The sequence below is a fragment of the Echinococcus granulosus genome, assembly GCF_000524195.1.
Source record: "Echinococcus granulosus chromosome Unknown EG_S00049, whole genome shotgun sequence".
In the NCBI taxonomy this organism is placed as follows: Eukaryota; Metazoa; Platyhelminthes; class Cestoda; order Cyclophyllidea; family Taeniidae; genus Echinococcus; species Echinococcus granulosus.
This window is the reverse complement of record NW_020170429.1, coordinates 341,656-365,061: the sequence shown is the minus strand read 5'-3', so window position 1 is coordinate 365,061 and position 23,406 is coordinate 341,656. Positions and strand designations below refer to the sequence as shown.

Below are 23,406 nucleotides of genomic sequence, written 5' to 3'. Positions count from 1 at the left end.
TTTATCACTTTGTTGGCCTTCCTGTACTATCTGGTAAATTCCATTTTTGGTCCTGTTTCGTATGTTTAATGCAGAAACTGTTTGGCTTGAGTAAGTGGCATTGATTTACACAAGCAAGCGGATTAGTAATCATATTTTCAATTCCTCATATTTCATGTCAGCTCAGCTTTATGTATTTTTTTCATTCCTTCATGACATTTTAAATTCGCAATGAAGTAAAATTGCGGGACCTTTTTTCTTCTTAGGAAGACGATACTACTGTAGATTGAATTCCTTTTTGTAAAGAATGCTAATTTTCACTCTTATCTGTGTTTGTATGCGCTTTTATGGTCCGAAAGTGTAAAGGTGATGAGAGAGTGAGTTGGGTATGGTTCTTGAAGCGCAAATTTAATTTTAAACTGCTTTCGTGTTGCTAGTAATTTAATGGGGAGTGCGTTTAGAAAAGTTTGGGAGGAATGTAAACATCAAAAAACTTTTGTACAGACGCAAGCATTCGCAATCACATCTGGTAGACGTATCTACTAAATTTTTTTTGTATTTGTAGTTGCTTTTATTTATGCCGCCTCATTTGTAGTACTATCGAAAATAATTTCATCAACGCATTTTTATCATGGCCCTTGGAAACCCCTTTGTTTTCATTACAAGACTCAATTGTGCCATCCATTATCTAGTGCCAGTATTTACTGTGTAAATTCCAGAGATGCTTAGAATGTGCGTAAATTTGTCAAGTTGCTCTCGATTTCCACTTTATCTTGTTGCTTTTAAGTGTGCTATCATTCAATATCGTTCTCCTGTGACCGGTCAAATTAAGACTAATTAATATCGCTGGCGTTTTAAAATTGCCAAGGAGGTATCATTAGGGTAGTTTCGTACACATTGGTACCAAAATTATCCTCTTGCTATCTTTTGTCTTTCAAGAAAACTCCTCGAGAGAAGAGTGCAAAGTTTACTCAAAATATTCATATCGTAGAAGGATTCGGGAGCCGACTCCAGTCGAGAGAAGCCGGGTGACTTCACACACCGATTAAGAGTGAACTTAATTATCATTAATGAGGGATAAATATCCCTTGTTTAGGATCAGTCTCAGGTTGATTGCAGAAGTCTTATTAGATGTAACCTATTTTATAAATACTTTACTCAAAGATGTACGTTGCTGTTTCTTCTTTTCTAGCTCTGGGTGCCCTCTTTCTTTGAGGACCCCGAGTTCTGCAAAGAGCCTCTTCCCGCTCCCTTCGACAGACTCAATCTTTCCAGAGACGCCACCCAACCTCGCACCAACTCCTCGTCCTCTGCTACCACTTGGGGCTACGCCTCCGAGGCAATGACCGAAGCAGAGCTACCTCCTCTTTCTACCGCCGTACCTCCGCTATTTGATTCCACTAACACCACCGCTGCAAGATATCCCGGTGGTGCTAGTGGAAGCCCTGCTGTCGGTGTTTCCGCCGCCACTAAATCGTCAGTCGAAACCGCATCGCCGGCCATGAGCTACGCACTCAAACGATCGGCCGTCGCGGCGCTCTCCGCTCGCAATAGCGTCAGTGCAAGTGGTAGTCGCGCTACTGCACCACCCGCTAAGAAACGCAAGCTCACTGGAGCTGCTGCGATGGCTGCTAGACGTGCAGCCAGTAACAAGGCTGCTGCCGCTGCTGCCGCTGCTGCTAACTCTCCTGTCGTAACTGGTGGTAGCGGTAGAAGAACATCGCATTCAGAGGGTGGGTTGAGCCTTCGAAAGGTCTTAAATGCTCAAATTTCATGGTTTTGTTGATTCTTTGGCCTTACTTGCCGATGATTTCATCAATCTAAGGAGGGAAACTGTATACTTCGTACAGAGTGGTATTTCTAGTTACGTATATGCCTTTGGCACATCGGCAATTATTTGGGGCCTTCTGGAAATTGGCATTTCCACTCTCATGAGTGTATACACATTCGGCACTATATTTTGGCAGCGGTGTCTTTGACGTCACCGCAGTCGCATTGGTGTGTGCGCTCGCTGTTCCCACCTTGCGGTCGGCCTCTATGTATCTGCGCAATTTCATGCTTTCCACAAACCCAGGAATGTTTTGTCAGACATCTAGAAAGCATCAGCATATCAAAATATTAGTGGTCTTCTTTGAAGTATTTTAAGACGGTTAATGGATTACCAACTAGGCAGTTCATAACCCTTGAAACAGGTTATAAAGGTGTATAAGAAATTATAATAGGCTGTTTTTAGCATTGTAGTTATCTCTGTCAAAGTTAACTTAGATCCATTGTGTCGTTTGAGATTAACCACTACTATCCGCATTTGTTTGGTATAGGAATAATGACATTTTTCCGCCAGAAGCTGGGTAGCGATTGTCGTTCAAAAGATAACAACTGACAGGAATAGTGGCTCTCAGAACTCAATCTTACGTGTCTAAATATTGCGTGTTCTTGGGCGATTATTGGCCAAACTAGGCCCCCTCAATTCAACTCTGTTGCGTAAAAAACTAAATTCTATCAAGTGTACTTCCTATATTTTAGTCTATTTCCACCTTTTCGAGCATTGATAAGACTCCTAAAAATAGGGCTAATTTAGGTTTGACTTATCTAACCAACTCCTCTGCTTTTTAAATTACATCTCGATTTAAACCCCCAAGCATTGATTACTGGTCTCCTCGCTCCTTCCAGGTGACGAAAAGCCGCCGTTTGGTGCTTCCGCACAGGATCAATCCGATCTCCCTCCCACCTCATCCTCCGGCACCGGTACGGGCACTGTCTCTACCACCGTCTCCGGAGCTGTCACCCCAACAATCGCTCCCACCGCCATTTCCACTACCCTCACCTTGACTCTCCCTTCCAACCAGAAGATCTCCATTCCACGTCCCTTCTGCTCGCGCGATCTACGAGCCATCGCTGGAGGCGCGGTGGGCACTGTCAATCAAAGTGGTGGTGTTGGAAGCGGCGGTGCCAGTGCTGTAGGCACCCCTTTCAGTCCCGCTGCGCGAATTCGTCGCGTGACATCGTCCACCTCGGCCACACTTTCGGCACGCCTCGGTGGTTTTGGCGGCGGCTCCACTCCAGCAGCTGCTAATGGTGCAGCAGGAGTATTTTCAGCCCTCAATAACCCCCATCTCCTTGCTAAATATGCCATTACGTCGACAGGGAAGTCAGCTGCTGCTGCTGCTGGTCAGAGGCAGGTGAGTCCCATCTATTCAGGGAGAAGAGTGTAATGGATGTTGCCTGTTAAGTTTACCCATAAAGTAGTGGCGGAAAGTCATCAACTTATTCGAGGCAGTTGCATGTGGACCAAAGTAAACGAGTTTTTAATGACCAACCAGCCGACAGAGCCATTTAGCCACCTTAACGATGGATCGCCTGTCTGGAACCGTTGTGAAGGTAATGATTAAGTCGCTAAGCGGGATTTTACAGATTGCAAGGCATTGATTTGATCGCCAGGTAAAGTTAAGTCGAAGTCGGCCGGCGCAGCTCCTTCATTTTGTGGGTGCCGTTGTAAACAGTCAATGGTATTGTGCAGTCTTGGAGTCTAGGCAGAATTTACTATTTAGCCTTTAACAGAAACGGTGTGAATGGAACACTACACCAACGGGGTGGTGACTGGAAGCTAGGGAAATAATGGGGGTCCATATGACTGAAGGTACGGTTTATACCTGGTTAGTCGCATCCTCGCCAACTGAACGCTCGATGTTTTGAGCTATTTAGCCTGTTTTATTGGATCTGAGCTTATATTAACTGGCGGAAGTGGCGCTAAATTAGGGATAAATTGTTCGTATAAATTGGTTCGAAGGACAATCTCCGATCAAACAATGGTTATGCTGGCACATCGAAGGCTTGGAATGTTAATTTCAAATCCTTTAGCATTACCCACCGAGAATTGAAATAGTAGTGAGCAGTTAATAACTCTCGCCCATTAATTAATGACCAATTTTTTTTCGTTATAAGTTGAAGACTTTGTAGTATTTTGCTGAGTTGCCGTCTGTAGTGTATATGATGTTGAAATAGCGATATTCAATTTTTACACTTTTCAAGACGTGTGGTCACTTGGCTGGCTAGTTAATTGGAGGAGAAATTCCTTAAGCTTAAGAGCAGCGTTTGAGAGACTGTAGTCAATTTTAAAATTGTCTGGCCAATCGGAACTCCTCAAACCATCAACTGGCGTGAAGTGTCTGTCCTTTGGTTACATTCAAAGTAGCCAACTGCCCCGCTTTGGGGGGTTTGACCTGTATGCCATGTCGTATTGGTTTGCGGCAGAGTTAATGAGCCATAGCAACATGAGGTTAAACAAATGGTTTGTTTAGGATATCTGGAAGGATTATTTTACACCAAATAATGATAGCGATTATTTACTATTTCTGCTACCTTATAAATATAAGGGGTAGTAGACTTTGGAGGATACAGAACTTGGGTTTTAGTATTTAGGATTTCCATATTGACACGAGGCATTCGCTATGACTTTGTCATCCGATCATCACGCTTCGGACGACTCTTAGCGAATTACTTGCGGTGTCACCACGCACGTGGTAGTAAACATGACGCCTTGTTAGTTTGTGATCTGTAGAATCACGATGCAATGCGTATTCAAACGGCCGTGTTATCACTGCCTAGAATGTTTAAAAATTAGTAGGAAATGCCCTGTCTGAAAATCCCTTCTGCATATTTGTTTAGCAATGGGAAAAGTTGCTTTGTGGAGTGATTCAACCAGATGCAAGTGCTTGACGTTATCAGTTTATGCTATTTGGCTGCAGCATATCGTGTGACGTATACAGTTCGGTTGAAATGGGAGCAATAAAAGGTTTTTAGGATATTCATAGCTTCAGGATTGCACTTTTTAAACACCAGTTGATGTTATTAGAATAATAAAGCATCCAGGCTGTAATAATTTATTTGCCTCGGATATTCTGGTGGCCAGCATGCCGTTATCTAATCTTCTTTCTTCGTTTTGTCCTCCTCCCCCCTTCGAGTCAAAGCTTGTTTCTTGTCGAATCGTACATTCCCTCGTTCCTTATGAGGTTGGTCACCGCAAATGTTACCCGTTTCTTGACTGTGCGACGCTACTCTGTCGCAATCCTGCCAATATTACTGCCTGATTGGTTCGTCTGTCTGCCAGAGCCATTTAACCCTTGTATGTACGTGTGCTCGCGCGCGCGTATGTGTGTGTGTTTAATGAGATGTGGCTTTACTTGGCTTGCGTGTATGCGTGTTACCTTTTTTGCCGGTCCAAATATCAACTTACGCTTTTTTGGCCGCCGTTATTCAGGGTTCCCACTCCTCCTCCGGCCTGGTGTCCTTCAAATATGGCTCCTCGTCGACTGCGGGGCATCCCCAATCATCGTTCAATGATGTCAAACCCCTTGAGTGGTCACCTCTGGAGGAGGCTGCTTTGTTGATGGTAAGTCTACTCTTATTTAAGATCTATTCATAAACTGACGCAAGTAGTATTTTTTGCTGTTTGTTAGAAGTAATTGAATTCTAGTTTGAATTCATCATCCGAGTTTCAAGTAAACAAGTAGTGAGAGCTGGTAGTTGATTCGTTTCAGCGATATTGCTGTTGTGGGGTGATGCGACTTGCTTAGGAGCTGTATGCCACTGCTTAGTTTCATTCTGCTGCAATATTGACTTCTTTTTAGTTTGCTATGGTGCTGTGCATCACAAATTCCTTCGGGGTGATAAAAGTTTAAGCTATATAAACCCTACCTTACCGCATAAGATCATTTTTGTGAAAGTGAGGCAGTGGAGCTGTTTTACCCGCCTTTGTTAATTAAGTAGATATTTTTTGCGGGATTTCCAATCCCATGATCTCTGTATTCGTTTTTGCCTTTTTCTACTTAGAATATCTACCGTATAGTCGCAATCTCGAGTCATTTACAGCCACGAAAGGTGGAATTTCACTCAACTACTTTTTGAAGATGCCTAGCTCACTGTGCAAAAATGTTAGTCATAAGTTATTCCTACGGGTACTAGGGCTTCTCGAATGATGCAATAAGTTTTAGAAGGTTACTTAATCCAACCTGACGCATGTGAGTTGCGGGGGAGTTTTTTCCAACATGAAATTCTTCTCTTCCATTGATTAATTTACTATTCTGTCATTCCGAGCTGTCACTTCGCTCTCAAAATCTACTAATGCACTTGGCGCGCTACATAAAGGGTATTCACCCTCCTGAAAGTTGGGGGCGGTGATGTTATAACTTTTCCACCTCATTTCATGCCTTGTGAAGTGACGTTTGTCATTGATGGTAGGGTGCCTTTGCGATGGGTCCAGTGAACCACTAATTGTTGTTCGATTCCCATTTCAACGGCTAAGTCAAATTTTTGTCCGCGTCTTTGCATAAATTTAACTATAATAAATTCTCCAACGCCTTTTCCACTCCAAGTTATGGCCTTGGATTGAAATGCACAAATTGAAGTCTCTATCATATGGGTTTTAAGGCATCCGAAACCTCTCTATTCGTGGAAACTCCTAAATGTTGTTTTAATTTATGCATTTAATTTCATAAATTTTAAACTAGCGTTGTTCAGAATGGAATGGGATCCATGGAAGATCCTCTTCTGAGCCGGTCTGATTTACTTCAACCAGCAGTTTTGACGCACTTTTGCCGCCTCTACGATGAGAAATTCTCATATTTGTATGTAGTTTTGTTGATCCACATTTTTAATATTACTTGTTTTGTACCCCACTCACATCCATAGGTTAGCGTCCCAGTTCGCTCAATCCGCACCAAACTAGATCTGCTAGCCCTCAGTTTACGGGCAACTTATCTGCCCTATGCATGATAAGATTTGTAAAATCTCCCTTGTCCCATGCCCATTTTGTTACCCCCTTTGTAAGGTAACTTAATAAAAATACTGTACCCAGATGTTCAGTCATTTTGGATGTTTTTAATGAGTCTCTATCAATGGTTTTGCAATGGTGCTTAGTTGGTTTCTGCACAAATTGCAAAGTGGGCTACTTTATCTCCCGTTGGCCGTTTTAGGATCTGAACCTCTGTCTCTATTGCTCGCTTTGGAAGGAGTCTATTGTCTATACCGTCATCGTGACGGGCCCATCAACGTTTGATCACTAGTTTTAATTCTCGTTAATAATGCTGCTTGGTGGCTGAAATTCGTTATTTATTTCCCACTCCACTATTTCACCTCACGTTTAGTTTCAACAAGTTCGTTTTCTGTCAACAAGTTTAGTCGTTCCTCCTTTATCGTAGTGTGTACCACGCTGGCCAGTCCAAACTACGAGTTCTTGTCTCTTCTCGCCATTTAAAATATAATCAATCATCCATGTCCTCATGAGAGTTCTTGGTATCTCTGCAATTTGTCTACTTTTATTGCCTCGTTTTTTTTCCAGTGTACCACTAAACTCCAAGACATTCCCCTCAATGGCAGCAACTCGTGTCATTCTCACTCCCACTATCAAGTAGCAGCTGCCTCTACCTCTTCACGAATGCCTAATTTCCGTCTTGTCGAGTTTTTCCTCAACAACTTTCATGCTACCCGCGCCTACCGCAGCTGTCGCCAATGCCTCCTGGCCTACTACCGCATACTCTCTGCCCTCGTGACCTCCTCTGTGGCCGACTTGCTACTTCCGCTTGGTGATGAAGGTCAGTATGTTTGGTCGCATGTAGATGGCTTGGCAGTCAGAAGGAGCTCCACATGTTTGGGTCAAATGGGCGTCGCTAGCCCCTCAATTTTGGTAAATAATTTTTGGTGCTGGTGTACCGGCACCTACATCTAGGTATCAAATTGATCTCAAATTCTTTTTTGTAACATTTTTAATTTGTCCGAGCCTGAGTTAGCTGTGGTTGCACCGGTTCCATTATGGCCCTCTCAAGTGATCTGTCTGCATCAATTTGTTCTAATTTAGCTCCTACTATCCAATTCGGCTTACTTTTGACTCGTTTGAATATGCTTCGTCCAAACCCTAAATCAGTTGTCGCTGCATAAATGGGTTAAAAGGGACAACAGCGAACGTGATCCATAGTAGGGAGTTTTTTTTGGCCTGAAGCGCATTAGTACATATGGCTCACTTGATGAGGGTTGTTCGAACAGCCTTCGTCGTTTTTCACATGGGTGTTCGATAGGATCCATGTCCAGCCACTTAGTGATTCTGGAAAAGATGTCTTTGTTGTCATAGCAATGAAAAGCAGGCAGTTTTTGATGAGGCGATCAATTTATGGGCCCTGATACTCGCTGGCTTAGTCCACATGTAAGCAGTAACCATCCAGCTGTCTGTTTGGTTTCAAAGGTTGCAATGTTGTTGAAATAGTAGCCGTTTCAAATATGTGGGCCAATTCTTTCGTAGCCGCCTCAGCGAATTTTTCTGTTAATTCAACGTGATTTATCTTGGCTTCCACCATGTTCATTCGTGGTTGGAACTAAGGTTGTCCGTTTGTGCGAATTTTCTTCAGCTGTGCGTACTTGAGCGAACAGATACTCATTTGGTTAATTTTTCCCGATCGGCAGTGTTTCTGCCTTAATTTCACGCAAATTGAAAAGTACTTGAGATAAGATAAGTAGGCTGTGACATATTCAAAACCAAACCAAAATTGTAAAATTTTGATAATTTGTAAAATGTCACTGCTGTTCTGTACTTTTCTCCAACTAACAGTTTTGTTTCAATTTTCGAATAAAATTTTTCTTCCACACTTTATGGTAGTAATTTTAATCAAAACTAAGTCATGCTATTTCTCGATCGTAATATGCCGGCTAACTGTTCGCAGAATTTACTTCCTTTCAGTTTTTGTTTGAATGCGTAATTGTGCAGTGAAAAGTTTATTTTCCTCCGAAGAAATATTTCTAGAGTTTACTTTTAAAGGTTTGCCCATTTGGCTGCCTTTAGGATGTCGGTTGTCGATGGAATTTCCCTGTACTAAGCTAAATGGAAAAGGGGAGATTTGCAGGGTTGACGTTTAGTGCTTCTCGTCATCGCTGAGCTTCACAAAAGTTGCCATGTCCAGTTGCTTGTAAATAGCCTCAGTTGGTTGAAGTGCAGCAAGCCAGTAGTCTCTTGTATCGAGTGTGGAACACATCCCTCGTAAATCCTGATGACTCAAGTACAGCCAATGGTTTAATTAATGGGAGAACTTTGGTAATGAAGTCAAAGGTAAATTGCAGACATCTCTAATTTTCTGAGAGATAGTCCATTTTGGAATAAATGTTAAGCATTTAAGCTTGGTGATAGGTAATGGCACCCGAATTGCTTCGTTTGACCCAAGTGCTGCCGGCAGTCTCACTTGTAGTCGATTTTATGTAACTCTATTCATGAGATGACTCCTTTTTATTCTATCTGTAGTTTGTCGCGCTCGCGAGTACACTTTCGACCAAAAATGGACCGTTTTACTGCCTCATAGGCGCTCAAAATACGTTGGTTACTGCTTCTCTGAACTCTTCTTTTACACTCTTTAAGCACAGCCTTGACAAACTGAACTGGTGGGATCTTGATGTGCAGTGAGGTGTTTCTTTATAATACTTGTCTTTAAACTTCACTTCAAAGACGACCTTTCTACCCCTTAGCATGAAGTTTCAGCCTTTATACCAGCTGCCCACGTAGCTTTTCTGTGCTAAGTCAAGAAGGAAATGCGATTTGCAGGCTTAAAATTTTCCACTTTTTGGTTGACGCAAATGTATTCAAGTCTTGCTGCTACTGGCGGCGCAAAATTCGGGACAGTAGTGCGCCCTGGTTAATGAAGGTCGTGGCTCATTGGCTTTGCCAGTTTTTCTACCTCTTGAATTATTAAAATGTACAGTAAGCATAATTTGTGTGAAACAACTTTATAATGCTCAAATATTGCCCTCAGTCTCCCAAATCCCACTGGCGATCTCATCGCTGCTTGAAATTCGTGGAAAACTGTGGAGGCATTAATCACTCCAACTTTCTCAAATGCGACCAACGGTGTCTATAAGTACTAGTAACACGCAAATCAAGATAAATGTTATTTTAAAAAAAACTATTTCAGTTGACTCGTTGATATTAGGTGTCCAAAAACACGCATATCATAGATTAGAATAAATTTGGTCTGGCTTAAATGCAGTTGGTAGTCACGTGTAACGCAAGCCTTTAGAAATTCAAACAAATTACTGATTTATGAGTCATTCCTGCTGATTTGAATTTACCACCATCAACACTATACTCCTTTTCTTCCACAGATGGGTCGGTATCGTCCTATGCCCACCATCTGCAGCACCAACATCATCACCAGCAGCAGCATGGGTCGTCGACGGGTGTTGGACGGAAGGTGAAGAACAAGTTGAAGAGTGGTCTCTCCACCCCTATCCTGCCGTCTTCATCCAGTCCGCTGGATCAAAACAACTCTGTTGGTGGTGTGTCAAACGACTTTACAACCGTCGCCGGTGGCGCCAGCGCCAGTCCTGCCAACAAGTTGAGGGGCTACCAGTACTTCCTGGTACATAATCATTATGCAATTTTGTTAAGTTGAGTGTGGGGCGATTCCTGAGCTATTGACGCCCATTCCATACTTCGATAGCATGATGTGTCCGTTGATCAGCTTGATCTTCTCCAGCAGATTCAGGAGCTACCGGTTTTTCTTGTCGCGTGATAACTCCTTTTTCTCTGTGCTGCTGAAATTGGTCAAGATGCCAGTTCGAGGTGTTTTTTTCAGGTGAATGGCGCTCACTTCGTTTTTTAAGTAGTGCATAGTGCTGATCACATTTATGCGGTGAATGTACTCTTTGCATGATACTCTCAACTGTTGAAATTGGTCGGTTTGCCCGTTTTGAGTTATTCTTGGACGGCTGCTACTCACTTCATGCTCAAGTAGTGTGGCGTATTCGTTAACCAACTATGGTCCTTCAAACAAACTCAAAAACTATCCGGTTATTTCTATGCATAATATTTCCTCCTCCCTCTGCGTTGTTCCTTTTTTTGGTCGCTCAAATCGATTACAATGATTGGGTAAAGTGGTTCTTAAGCGGGCCCTACTTATTTGGCATATAAGTAGCTGATGCGTGAGTTGTTTGTTAACCGCGTTCTTCATTGGTCAAAGAGTGTTAATACGGGCAGCTATTTGTGCAGCTTAATTGATTCCAGGAAAATAAACATTTTGCCACAGTTTCGCAAAGTTATATGAAGGAGAGCGCTTTAAAGGAATTTTATGCAAGATTAATACTAGTATGTACTATTTGTTACCCGGTGGGTTTTTAAGTGGTATCATTCGGATGTGAAGTTTCTGCTTTTTCTCATGTAATGCGGCCTGTGGACTGAGTAAATTGTCCAATTTCTCGCGCATACACTATTCATATGTGAATCAGTCGCGTGGTGTTTACATTTCGTGCGCTGCCTTCATTTTCAAGTGTGTGGTTTTAAGGTTATTTAAAGGCCATCCTGGATCACCCCAATTTATAAGTTGTTTGAGGTGGCTACACTAATTGCTGAGGTACGCAGTCGTGTTAAACAAGCAAGTATTGTGTATTTGCTGAGAAGTGCGTTGACCTCGAGTTGTTTTCAAGATCGGAACAAGGCCCCAGGTAATCTGTTTAGGCCAATGCAAAACTTCCTACTCACTGCACATTTAAGTAGTGGCATCAATCCATAGAGCCAGACCAATTTCGTTGCTGGCTCTCTCCCTCATTCTATGTGAACGGGTGTATACGGAAATCGTTGAATAACTCCATTAAGCTGAAATTTAGGAAATCTTAAAATCCATTTCATGTTGTTAAGTTGGGGATGCGGATTCACTCTACCGTCAACTCCCACGATAATTCAACTGCCGTTTGTTTGCTTTATTATTATATTATCTTACGGGCTTCTCTGTGTATCCCTCCTAACCCAACCTTGAACTTTTGAGTGATCCACTGTGATTATGAAGTGGCTTTTCGTGATCCAGTTCCTTGGCTGTGTCGTAAGACTTTTAATTGGACCTACAGTAAATAATTACAAATGGGCAGAAGTTGGTGTTATTAGTAATCTGTCCTCAATCAACTAGTAAATTTGGTGTCTTATTATTAACAGACCTTCCTAGGAGACGATTGCGCTGCTTACCAAGGACTTAAGTAGATTCTACCTCTCACCCCTTGTGTTTTAGCACCTTGAGTCACAGCTCTCTTCCCTGGGCACCGCCTCTACTCAACCTTCAGGAGGCTCTGCCACCGTCACCACTTCCGCTCCCACCACCAGCCCGCTAGACAATCAAATAATCAGCATTCTTCGCAAGTGTATACGCGAGGCGACGCCCAAGTCAGCGAGTTCTAGTAGTCTCCACCACCTCCATCATCTTCATCACCATCCTGGTGCCTCTACAATAATTTCTTCTCATCATCCTCAGACGCAAGCGCAGCAGCGAATGGGCGGACCAGCGACCGCTGCGACAATGTTGATGCGCAACGCTGCGGCGGCTGCTGCGGCCGCAGCGGCTGCTGCTTCGGCCTCGCAAGTACCACCACAACTGCCTAGCGGAGCTACGGTGATTCAAAAAAATCCGTCACATATTGCTGCTTTGCAGGTGAGTGATTGGCCTCCTTGGTGATGGCGTTAATGGTTGCTATGCTGCTATTGAGATAGCTGCAGAGTTTTATGGGCATTTAGCTGACTACATTTGCGACCGCAAGGAATAGGAAACAAATTCAAAAACTGATTCACAAGGCTTCAGTATAGTGGCCGAGGGGTTTCTGAAAATCTAGTTTTGGATGCTGGTTTCACTTATGCCCATATACCATTTTCACTTGTAGTAAAATAATATCACAAGCACTTAGAAATTTGCTTCCGACATTTTCTTAAGGCGATATCTAATTCAATAAGGCTCAGTGAAAGGTGACTTTGCAATAAACTGTTACTCTTGAACTGGTCTAGCCCTTCCCTATTTTGAAAGCTTCGTCAATATTATGGAAAATTGGTGAACAGACAATTGCGTTTGATTTAATTTTGGTGAACTTCCGTCCCTTGCCATTGTAGGAGCACAACATCAGTCCAGACACATTGATCACACCGGCGATGGTAATCAAGAGCAAGGAGGAACGCGAGGCACGTCAGCGAACAGAAGCTGTTGCAGCAGCAGCCGCTGCTGTAGCTGCCGCCGCTGTTGCCTCTTCTTCCGCCTCTCCCACGCCTTCCAGTGTTTCCTCAATCACTGTGGTAGCTACTTCTACGCCATCTGTGGCTGTGTCTGGCTCTGCCGCCGTTGTTGTTGGTTCCGCCAACACTCCGGGTGTGCTCCCCGCTGCTCGCATTCACCACCACTCTCACCAACAGCATCCGACTATCGTTACTATTTCTGGAACCGGCAGTCCTGGTGGTAGTTCAAGCATTCAACGTTCAGCAAGCATCTTGGTAAGCTTTCAAGCTTTTTTTTCTACCTGCAAGATTTAAGTAGAAGCTTTTTGACGGCTCGGTTTGATTCTAGCCCTTCTCTACGGCCGCATCAGTCAGCTACCATGGTGGCAGTGGTGCCTCTCCGACGGTCTTGCGTTATACTGCATCGGGATCAATGGGCGCTGCCACGCGTCAAGTGCCTACTACTACCGCCACCACTACGGGCATTTTGCGCCGTGTTGGTTCCAGTGTGGTCGGTGCTAATGCTCAGTCGGTGTTTGCTGTCACACCTGCCACGGCCTCTGGCGCTACCCATGTGATCTCAGTTAGTTCCACCTTATTTGGAATTCAAGGAGTCTATGCGCTTTGGTATTTTTTGGCATATCACGACGACGTAATCTTTAATTCACTTGTATAAAAACTTGATATCTTTTTGATTTTTCCTGACGAACAACGTTTTCGTTGTTCTTACTTCCCCTCCTGTAGAGAAGTGCGAGCGAATGTTCGCCTCTTTATTATTTCGTGACCGCTAGTTGGATGGATGTGTATGCTATTTAGAGTCTATGCGGGAAATTGCTTTGTATCACTCAATTCGTGTATAGGTTTCAATTGTTGCTCTTTTAGTATTTGGTTAGATCTGTTGCGTTCCTCAGTGAACGCTCTCAACCGTTGTAATTTCGTCAAACCGATATGATTACAAGTACTTGCCGCTTTAATTTTATGCTTCATTACTTGATTTCATTAATTTTTAGAATGTGACTTCATCTAGAAGACCATCTGTTCAATCACATTATTCGGTAAATAAACTTGCTAAATGCCCACTCGCTTGATTGAATGTGGTTCTAAGCGTTTACTTTCATCATTCCCACTTGGTTGGTGTTTGTTAATATCCGGATTCAATGGATCATTCTTTTGCTCTACGGGCTGGGCCGTTCCCTGCCTTACTCAACCACGTTTTCCGGTAAGGGCTCTCAACCACTACAGATTTGGTCATTTGATTCCATCCCATTTTGCGGGTTCGCTGGTATTGTAGCGTTTGATTAATCCTATTGGCTGGTCCAAATTCACCGTTGAAGTTACGATTTTACTATACCCTCATCGGCCGATAGCTCCCTATTTCTACGCATTTGTTTAGTTTTTAAATGCTTTCACTTTTGCACAATTCTGTGGATAGGTTTCGTTTGAACTCATTCTTCTTCTGCGGTTGGCAGAAGTGGAATCAACTTCTCGAATTTCTAACGCTTGAAATGGCGAAGGCACTGATGCCGTCTTCCTCCTATCTTACCTTTTTTTGTTTTTCAGCGTATACAACCTATACCTCGTTGTACCTCTGTGAAGTCGGTAAAGTTTCCCGTATGATTCTTCGCTTGCACTCCGAATTTAGATAGCCATTGTGACTTTTTTGTCCCTCTTATTCGCGTTTTTCTTGACCGATAACGACATGCCGGCACGATCTTTTATTCCCACTGTTTGATGTCGCCTGAATGTGGCAGGGCTCTGTTGCTGGTAGATTTTGTGGTGCCTTAGATACATAGCTAGCAATTTGCCACATTTGAGCCCCTTGTACTGTCGTATTTTGTTGTTGTGAAAACAGGGCAATCGTGTTTTATTGTGGCCACTAACCTTAATTACGTTGTTTCCCACTGTATCTTCTTAGCCAATTCCTTTCAATGCAGTGGCGTTTCTTGTGTTTTTGGAAGAAATCGCTTTCACATACATTCTGACCATTCCATTGTATTTCCTCTCATTTCTTCTACTTATTTCTTTGGAGGGATTGTGTGCGATTACAATTACCGCCTCCGTAATGTTCTGTCACTGCCTTTTGAGGGGTAAAAATAGGGTCAAACTAGCTCCCACTGTAAAAGGTGATTCTTTCTCGCTACTTTTGCTTTGATTGTTTTTTTTTGATGGCGGTTTATCTAAGCTCATGTTAGAGAAATTTGACTTGTTTTTTATTTTCAGCAATTTATCGTATTGGGGAGGTGTTATCCTCCTGCCATTTCATTGCATCTTGCATTCCCTTTAAAGTTAGCTGATCGTTTGTGTAGATAGTTGCAGTTTTGCCAGTTTTTTTTCAAACTGTTAGATTTTCCCACACTTTCAAGTCGATTGGCTTTTATCAGCGCTGTATGGAAATGCCGACTATTTTTACGCTATAAATACTTACTAGTTTACAAGAATATCAATTTACTCCGTATACTTCCGTCCAGCCTTGGCTTATTTGATTCTGGTTCATGTTCTTGTCAGGCAGTAGTGTGTGGATCCATTTCCAACTTTTGTATCATTGTCTCGTTGCAAGTAACGAGGTTAGCGTTGCTGGATCAGTTCATTACTCTCATCTACCTAATTTTCCCCGTCTTACTGTCTTTTTCCACAGAATACAGGAGGCACGACAATGGTCCGCCGTGGTGTGACCTTGTCTCCGGCAGGAGTCTCGCAGGCAGGCGGTGCCACAGGTGCGAGTGGTGGTGGTGCTGGAGGGGTCACGGTGCTGGCCACTGCAAGCGGCGCACGACCTGCCTCAGTGATCTACCATCACCATCATCACCAGACCACTGCTGCCACACCCACTGGCATCACCCTCTTGTCAGCAGGAGCTCAAGCTCTTCCACAAATCATCAGACCGCGACAGCAGGTAGCCCTACTTTTTGTAGCCTGCTTGTGGTTCATTTTTTTTTCCAAATTGCGGTAGTTTTCATTCAAGTGCGGATTTTGATCGATCGGTTTTGAAAGTCGAGTTGAAATTTCCATTTGCAATCTTAAAACTTATTTTAAATTTTGGTTGTTCTACTGCGGATTCTGCTAGGAGATTGAGGTTATGAATTTTCCACGAAATGGCTAAGTTCTTTTGGGTACGGTTTCTGATTGATCGGGTCTAGAGACACGTAGCTCCTTAACAAGATTTTGCTCACCTTTTATTTCGAAACAAATTTGAAATTTTGACAGCACTCAACCATGCTTGTCTTTTGTTCCAACCTTTCAAAAAGTTTTGATTCAACTGATTCTTTTGAAAATTGTGAAATTTCATCGAGTTATTGCTTGTGTGGCAATGGATAAGCTCGGATCCTCTTTTTTGAACGGAGAAAACTGAACAATAGCTACTCACCCAACCCTTGTTCACTGTCACGCGTGCAGCCGAGGTCAATGTGAGCTGTTGTCTCTCAAAATGAAGTGTCACACACATCACTTCTCTCAGGGTTGCAGCCATCTCCACGTGAATTGTGAAATTGTGTGTTTTAAATAGGTGACACTTTTTGGAAACTTACTTTCTACTAAACTACTTTCTTGCAATCACTATGAATGCATTCCTCTGAAACGCTGTCAAGAGTTAGGCACTGGGGTTGTCGTTTTTCCGACTGAAAGGGGCGCAAATTGTTCTACAATTCTGGTTCTCCGCTCCTCTTTTTCCAGAATTTCATCAAACGTCAAAAGCGCTTGCTAACTGTTCCTTTAGAAAAAAAAGCACTCTTCCATTGTGACTATCACGCTTCCGTTTTCTGTTTTTCACTGCTTGCTTTTTTTTTCATTTTGTTTTAACCCTCATTTTTGCCAGAATCAAGACTTTTTTCCCAACAAATTCCACCTTACTTTCGTAGTTTTCGCACTTTCCTCGGTGCCTTCATTCGGTCGTCCAATGAAGCATTGGAAAGATTTTCTTTTCCACTTCAATATTTCGATGCGGATGGCCCTTAGCGCTAAATCTCATTTCAGTCAACTTGGCGGCTCGTGCAGGGCTGACTTCTGACAGCCGGAATGTGTACTTGGTTGTTTGTGCAGCTGCAAGACGCATGTCGAAAAATAAATGAGGCACTCGACGAGGGGCTGTATTCTGTGGAATGTCATCAATTTCCAGTCTTCGTCTCTTTCCGTTATTCATATATATGATAGTTATACAGCTCTTAAATTTCGTCCTCTATGAGCAAATCGAAGATGTCGTTCTTTACTCTCCACGCTGGGTGAGGAGCTTCGTGCAAACTGCATCTTACGTGGAATTCTATCCTTCGCTGACTACCGAAGGTGTTGGTAGTGGGTGGTGGTTTATCCTAAAGTAGCATTCTATGAAGTGGGTTAGGTTTCTGGAGATCTAACACTAGTTTAATCTTCCACATTTCCTTGCGGTTCTTTCCGTCCTCTATTAAAAATGTATGCGCGTTGAATTCATTGTCAACTTGCCATCCTTTGGATTAGAAAAATATTTGTCCTTGAATCTATTTGATGTTTTTTGGACAGTAGGTGGAATCGTGTAAAATGGATTTCTAAGATTCATAATGTAGCAGAAGCCCTTCTGTGTTCTTTGCCATGAAATGCAATGATTCTTGGTCTTAAACAAGTGATTTTTCATGACCTTACGCATAAGCCCGCTGCTCTACTCATTATTAAATAAGCGTTCTCCGCCTCCAGTTTCGTCCGGGCACCGCTCTGCCCGCGCAACGGTTCGTTCGTACACTTTCCGTAACGCCCGCTGGCAGTGGTATAGCCACACCAGGTGCGGTCCAAGCAACGACGACACCGGTTCACCGCACCCGCGACGGTCTCTTTACCTCTCCCGTCCAACAGCAGACACAGCAACGTGGAAGCGGCGGTAGTGGTGTAGTTGTTCCAGAGTCGCAGCTTCTCCTCTCACGCATCCACCCCGTTTCCAGCGCTTCTCGTCGCCCCGCCACGGCCGCTACCACCACCACCACTGGTGGCGCTAGGCAACAGCAACCAGGTCAATCTGCTCCTCCTCCTCCTCCTCCTCCTCCTCCTCAATCGTCGTCTTCTGCATCTTCACATCAACCGCAGTAGAAGAAAAGAGGATGACGTGGACTTTCCAACCCACTGCCTCTGTGTATACATCTTGCCTCAATTGCCATGCCTATCACGTTGTCCCTCTGTTTTTTGGCCCTGTGCGCGTAAAGGGGTTATCGGCGATCTGCTCAGCACTTGCAGCTGGTATGTGTAATGTACGCAGCCATGTGATCAGAGGTGTTGGTGCATTCACATGCATACATTCACGAAACTTTTTTATATCTATATAAACATATGTACAAAGAAAGTGTGTGTAAAACTCCCACGGAATCATTGTTATTTCCTTGAGTATTGAGTAGAGGAAAGTAATAAATCGTCTACTATTATTATTGCTACAGAAACCAGTGTCTTCTGTGAACGCAGGTGAGGTGGGTGAATTCGTAATCTGATAAGAAGTTAGATGGGAAGGAATGTTGAGTAAGAGTAGGCGAGTGAGTAGCTGCCTGTGCGGACTTGTGGGTAAATTGGTAGGTGTGATTCGGTGGGTGAGCAGATCGATGGACAAAAGGCAGGGCGGGTGGATGGGCGGGGCCGAAATGAGGAGTCGTAAATACATCCTCGCTAATGTTCGGCAGGTAATTACTGAATGTTTAGAGGGGTGTCGGGCTTGATACATTTTGACGCAGAGTGGGCGACGAGGCCATCTCTTGATAGACGCAATTTAGCCGATGTGTAAAATTAATCGGCTGCAGAGTTAAAGTGATTTTCAATGGAATTACTCAATTTTGCGAAGAACGTTTTTCGTATCTGAATAATATGCTGTCCAGTGATTGATGGGCCACCTCAGAGTCTCTCGATATTTGAAAGCACGTTAGTGGGACCACATAGCACCCGCCAAAAGTACTTAAAGGCTAATTCATCTGACTGAAATTCTAATTGCAAATGCGAATGACTGCTATCAAGGAACTAAAACAACCATGTGGCAATTCGATTTAATGACCAATTTCACCTCTCCAAATTGCCATTTTATTAATATTTACACAACACGTGTATCTCAGGTGATGTTTAAACGCCATAAAGCCATATCATATACATACATAAAACTGAATTGTTTAGCCGTTTCCATCGATTTTGGAATAACAATACACTTCATATAGGGCGCGCATCAATGCACGCGACGTGTAACCAATCAGGGCGCGCGACCTCAAAGGCATGCTCGTCCGTGCATCCCCGTACAGTTTGAAAGAGACCCATTCATGCGTGCCCACGCGCGTGCACGCACATACGTACGCACAGAACGCATGCGCACCAATTTCAAAGTTGGCAGCCGCATGAATGGGAGGGAGGGCGAGAGGCGTGGAGAAAATGAGTTGTGCATGTGGGATATCTGCATGAAATAGGCAAGAAAAGGAGGGGTGGAAGGCATCAAATAAACCACCCAGAGCTCTAATAATGGTAATAATAAGGTTCTATCTAGTAATAGCAGTGAATATAATCATGCACAACTTAGACCGCTCTCTACACGGGAAATAATTGCGTTTGAGGTTAGGTTCAATTTCAAGGGGAATCATTCATTCTTGTCGACCACGGTGCGTTTATTTTAGCTTTTCTTTCAGATGATTGAAAAAGAGCGCTTCTATTTTATTAAAGTTGCCTTTCCATTGTAAAAAATGTGCCGACAGTTGCATCATCCTGTGACCACAAAAAAACAAAGGGACAAGAATTTGATTGTAGGGTGCTGTCGTTATTTCTTTGCAGGTGATTCACCGCCTTGGATTTCCTTTTTTGAGAGGGCAAAAAGCTTTATGCGCACAAAGATGTCATCTTTTTTCAAATATGATATCACCTTTTTGACATTGCACTATACTGCAAGTGGTGTACAAGAAGGAAGTCGAAATAAACCATGAGGCCTGACAATGATCCAAGCGTTTGCAAATGGAATGGCAAGGAAAATCTATTAAAGTAAGCCAGGAGGTCTGAATAAAGCGCACACAAAGCTCGGAAATTGCGGACTAGATGCAATGATTTAGTTAAGCCCCAATTGCTTAATAACCGCGCTCTATGGCATTGGGAAAAGAGAGCTTCCCAGGGCGCCCGGAAATGGGAAATCCTAGAAGTGACCTTGATGAGAGACGTGCGTACAGGGTGCACGATAACTCGTGGCCCCGTTACGGGAGCAGTGCCTGCAAAGTAAGCTGCGTGACTGTGCCTGTAATGGCAGTGAAGGCTTTTCAGATGCTCAGCTAAATTCCAACCCGGACGTTTAAGCAGTAAAGGTGCTTTCTGAAACTTAAAATCCGCTTCCTCAGGTATAGCGCCTCCATTGATCTTCGAAGAAGAAGTGGTAAGAATGTGGTATGGGAAATGTGTATTGTCGGTGGGTTGGAAGGACTTAGATGGGAGTCCCCACGACCCAAGAACTATGATTAAAAGTGCTGGAGACTAGAAAACCTGCGTGAATAATTGTCATTTAGACAGCCATCATGCCGTGACAGACAAATGACCGAGAGGTCAGCTTTGGAGTTATTGGCTGCATCTACTTTAGTCCCTTTCAAATTTGCAGCAAAACTGAAAGGACTATATTCATCAGTGCCAAAGTTTAGGGTGAAAAGTCACGAGGATCCTTAAAATGGCTTACATTGAGCAAATGTTTAATCTCAAAGGTGTAAACTCATAACTGCAGTATGCTTTCCGTATTATACCTCCTTGAGTCACTGGATCTGACTAGCTAGAAATGAAATCTTTTTTAGCGAGGAATGGCGTTATTGCATTGCGGTCTATATGGTTTGTTCTTAGCCGCCGAAAAAGTACTTTTCACTTAACTACGGAATGCTGAGGTGCTTAAAATGTCAATTTTAAAAGCACTGCATTACATCTTCACCGTTACTAGAAACAGGACCACTTTTAAATGTTCCCTCTCCGTGGTAAAGTTTTGAGATAAGTGATGCTTTAAAATGAAATTGTGCAAAGTCAACTTAAAACCTACTACTTAACATGAAGTTGAGCGTCCAAAAAATTGTATTTCTGAGTAAAACAATATTTTCTGAATACACCAAAGTAATGAGCTTATGATAAAAACAACTCCTTTGGATTTAAACTATCATCTCAATTGTAATAACACATAATCTATTTAAATACTGAATGCAGTTTCATACAAATTCGAAGACTAGAACTAGGAACCTCATCAAATGATAAATTAGTAAATATTTGGACGCAAATTCAGGTTCTAGGAGGGCCATAGTTCTAGTAAATTGAACGTCTTTGTTTACATTGATACTGTCACTCCACCCATTAGTCCAAAATTTCCACCTTGTCTTGGCATGGAAGAATTTGCGTGGGTACAATCTAAATAAGGAAAAATTTGTCTCAGATAAAAAACCGTCATACATTGAATAAACCAGATTCCCAGAATACGGGAGAATTAGGGCAATTATTTATTTATTTTTGAAAAGGATCGCATTCCGCGCATCCATTAGGAACTTTCTATCGTAAGTACATGGCGATAAAGTCGGTAAAGAAAATGATAAACTTCCAAGTTAACCGAGTTGATGACACAAACCAAAAAACTCAAGATAGCTCACAGGATATATTTCTTGTGTCGAGACAACATTGCAAATGGGCAAACAGTGAATCGGAGAACAAACGGCTTCCTCTATTACGCTCAGAAGATTTAAAAAGATGTGTCGGATTTTGGATAGGCATCTCTAAGCCACCTTTGTTTTAAGTACCTTTGCAGAAAATATGTACGTAAATTGCTAAAAGGCTGTTTACCACTTAACCGCCCCACGATTTAGTGCATGAGCATTGAGTAGGCTGGGGCACAAAATCAGATCAGCGGAGGCAAAATATTTGCGCTTTTGATGTCCAACTTGGCTGATTAGAGGTGAATCAACAAACATCGGCAACAACTTTGGCAAATAACGGGACATAGACACAGGTAATAAAGTGATTTATTGTCTGCATCTTAATCCAAGATGCTGGGTGTATTAATTTTCTTGATAAATAGCTTGAGAAATAAAATTTATTAACTGCATTTCCCAAAATAATGGGGTCGTGTTTAACAAGGTCTAAAATGGAGAAACGTAACTCCTGCTCTTTGGATAAAATAAACGTATATAAACACGAGTTCTAAAACCGCAATCTTAACTAGCAGATTAATCCGAAGTGGAAGAATGGAAGATTAGACTTGTCGGTGTTCTCTGGACCACTTTCCACAAGGCTACAGTCGTCCACATCACAGCTGACCTTGACTTCAATTCAACCAATAAAATATTCAGGAGTAGTGTCAAAAATATTTTGTTCGCTTCTGTAAAATAAACGAAATAGATTTTGGCGCTAAGGTTACTAATCCAAACTGTGCAAATAAAAAAAAAGTTTAACATCCCAAAAAAGTTGTTTTCGAGCTATCGTTTGAATAGTAGCAGTTGCCCCGATGGAACGCGATTAAAATAAGCGCACCAGAGCAAAAGTTTTGAATGCATTAAAAAAGGAATTTTTTATTCCACTGCAGTATTTACTGTTAGGGATTGGAACTGTGGTAAATTCGTTAAGACAACCAAGAATAATGATAACGTCTGAAAGTGGTCATTACTGTGGAAGTACTGTATGCCCTTTCGCATTTTCGCCGGACGTAATCAAAAACAGCAACATTGCCCAACAATTCCCCCAATTCTAAGCACCATGATGCTAAATACTAGCGGAATTTTAGCGGCAATTTCCTACTATGCTTAGGCGGTAAAAGGAATTTTTGCTAAAAGTGCGATTTTGAAGAAGGACCTACCTTAAGGGAGGGTAGAAGTTAGGCTCCTCCCCAAACCGTCATTTTGGAGTGCTAATTTGAAAATGATGGCTTCTCGACCATTGGCTGCCTCAGTTAATCGATATCGATCACCGTGTACGCGTCTGTGCGCCTAATTTAATCGGATGTTGTGCCTATGTGGTAAAGTACAGCGGGAAAGCTCCAATCAGGAAGCGCCGCTGTGGTCTGCGTTCTCGCATCTACTCACCGTGCTTCTGCAGCGATGAGTCACCACGCGCATATGCACACACATGCGCACACCATGTCCAATAAAGAGGTCAAAACAGATGAATGTGCAGCAAATTCTGAAACTGCATAACTTTACTAGGGAATACGGAAATTCAGAGTGTACCAACACCTAAATCAAGGTGGAAATGCAGATATAACATTTCCCTCTGGGTGGTAGCGCGAAAAGAAACAATAATTTGGGCATGTCAAGTTGCCCGAATAAAAGGGCGAAAAGAGGAGAAAATTTGCTTACAGCATGGGTGTGTGAATGCCACTATTTGACTTGACAAGTGAGACAAATCAAAGGTGGCAGTGAATAGTGTTTTCCTATCCACCTTCTGCACCTGACTTGATTACAGGTGAAGACGATGTCGTTGATGCGAGTCGATCCTCGTCACGTCAGTAGACCCTGATTAGC

At 42.8% G+C, this 23,406-nt stretch overlaps 2 protein-coding genes across 2 annotated transcripts in view; both read left to right on the top strand. All coding sequences in view use genetic code 11, as the record gives it.

Annotated features, from left to right (window-relative positions):
• EGR_06014 (Helicase domino) overlaps nucleotides 1–19,362 on the top strand; it is a gene marked incomplete at both ends in the record, with an annotated part of 35,558 nt that extends 16,196 nt beyond the window's left edge. The window contains 12 exons of the mRNA XM_024495263.1: nucleotides 1,172–1,712; nucleotides 2,650–3,158; nucleotides 5,237–5,368; nucleotides 7,316–7,568; nucleotides 10,114–10,370; nucleotides 12,009–12,425; nucleotides 12,875–13,249; nucleotides 13,323–13,556; nucleotides 15,609–15,866; nucleotides 17,633–17,942; nucleotides 18,494–18,597; nucleotides 19,120–19,362. Coding sequence (XP_024350347.1) covers nucleotides 1,172–1,712; nucleotides 2,650–3,158; nucleotides 5,237–5,368; nucleotides 7,316–7,568; nucleotides 10,114–10,370; nucleotides 12,009–12,425; nucleotides 12,875–13,249; nucleotides 13,323–13,556; nucleotides 15,609–15,866; nucleotides 17,633–17,942; nucleotides 18,494–18,597; nucleotides 19,120–19,362 — 3,633 coding nt within the window. The remainder of the gene's footprint in view (nucleotides 1–1,171; nucleotides 1,713–2,649; nucleotides 3,159–5,236; nucleotides 5,369–7,315; nucleotides 7,569–10,113; nucleotides 10,371–12,008; nucleotides 12,426–12,874; nucleotides 13,250–13,322; nucleotides 13,557–15,608; nucleotides 15,867–17,632; nucleotides 17,943–18,493; nucleotides 18,598–19,119) is intronic.
• A 700-nt stretch (nucleotides 19,363–20,062) lies between these two features.
• Nucleotides 20,063–23,401, top strand: EGR_06013 (hypothetical protein; the record flags this gene model as incomplete). Its single annotated transcript, XM_024495262.1, has 2 exons — nucleotides 20,063–20,152; nucleotides 23,348–23,401. The coding sequence occupies 2 exons, from the start codon at nucleotides 20,063–20,065 to the stop codon at nucleotides 23,399–23,401; spliced, it is 144 nt and encodes a 47-aa protein (XP_024350346.1).
• Between the last annotated feature and the right edge of the window lie 5 nt (nucleotides 23,402–23,406).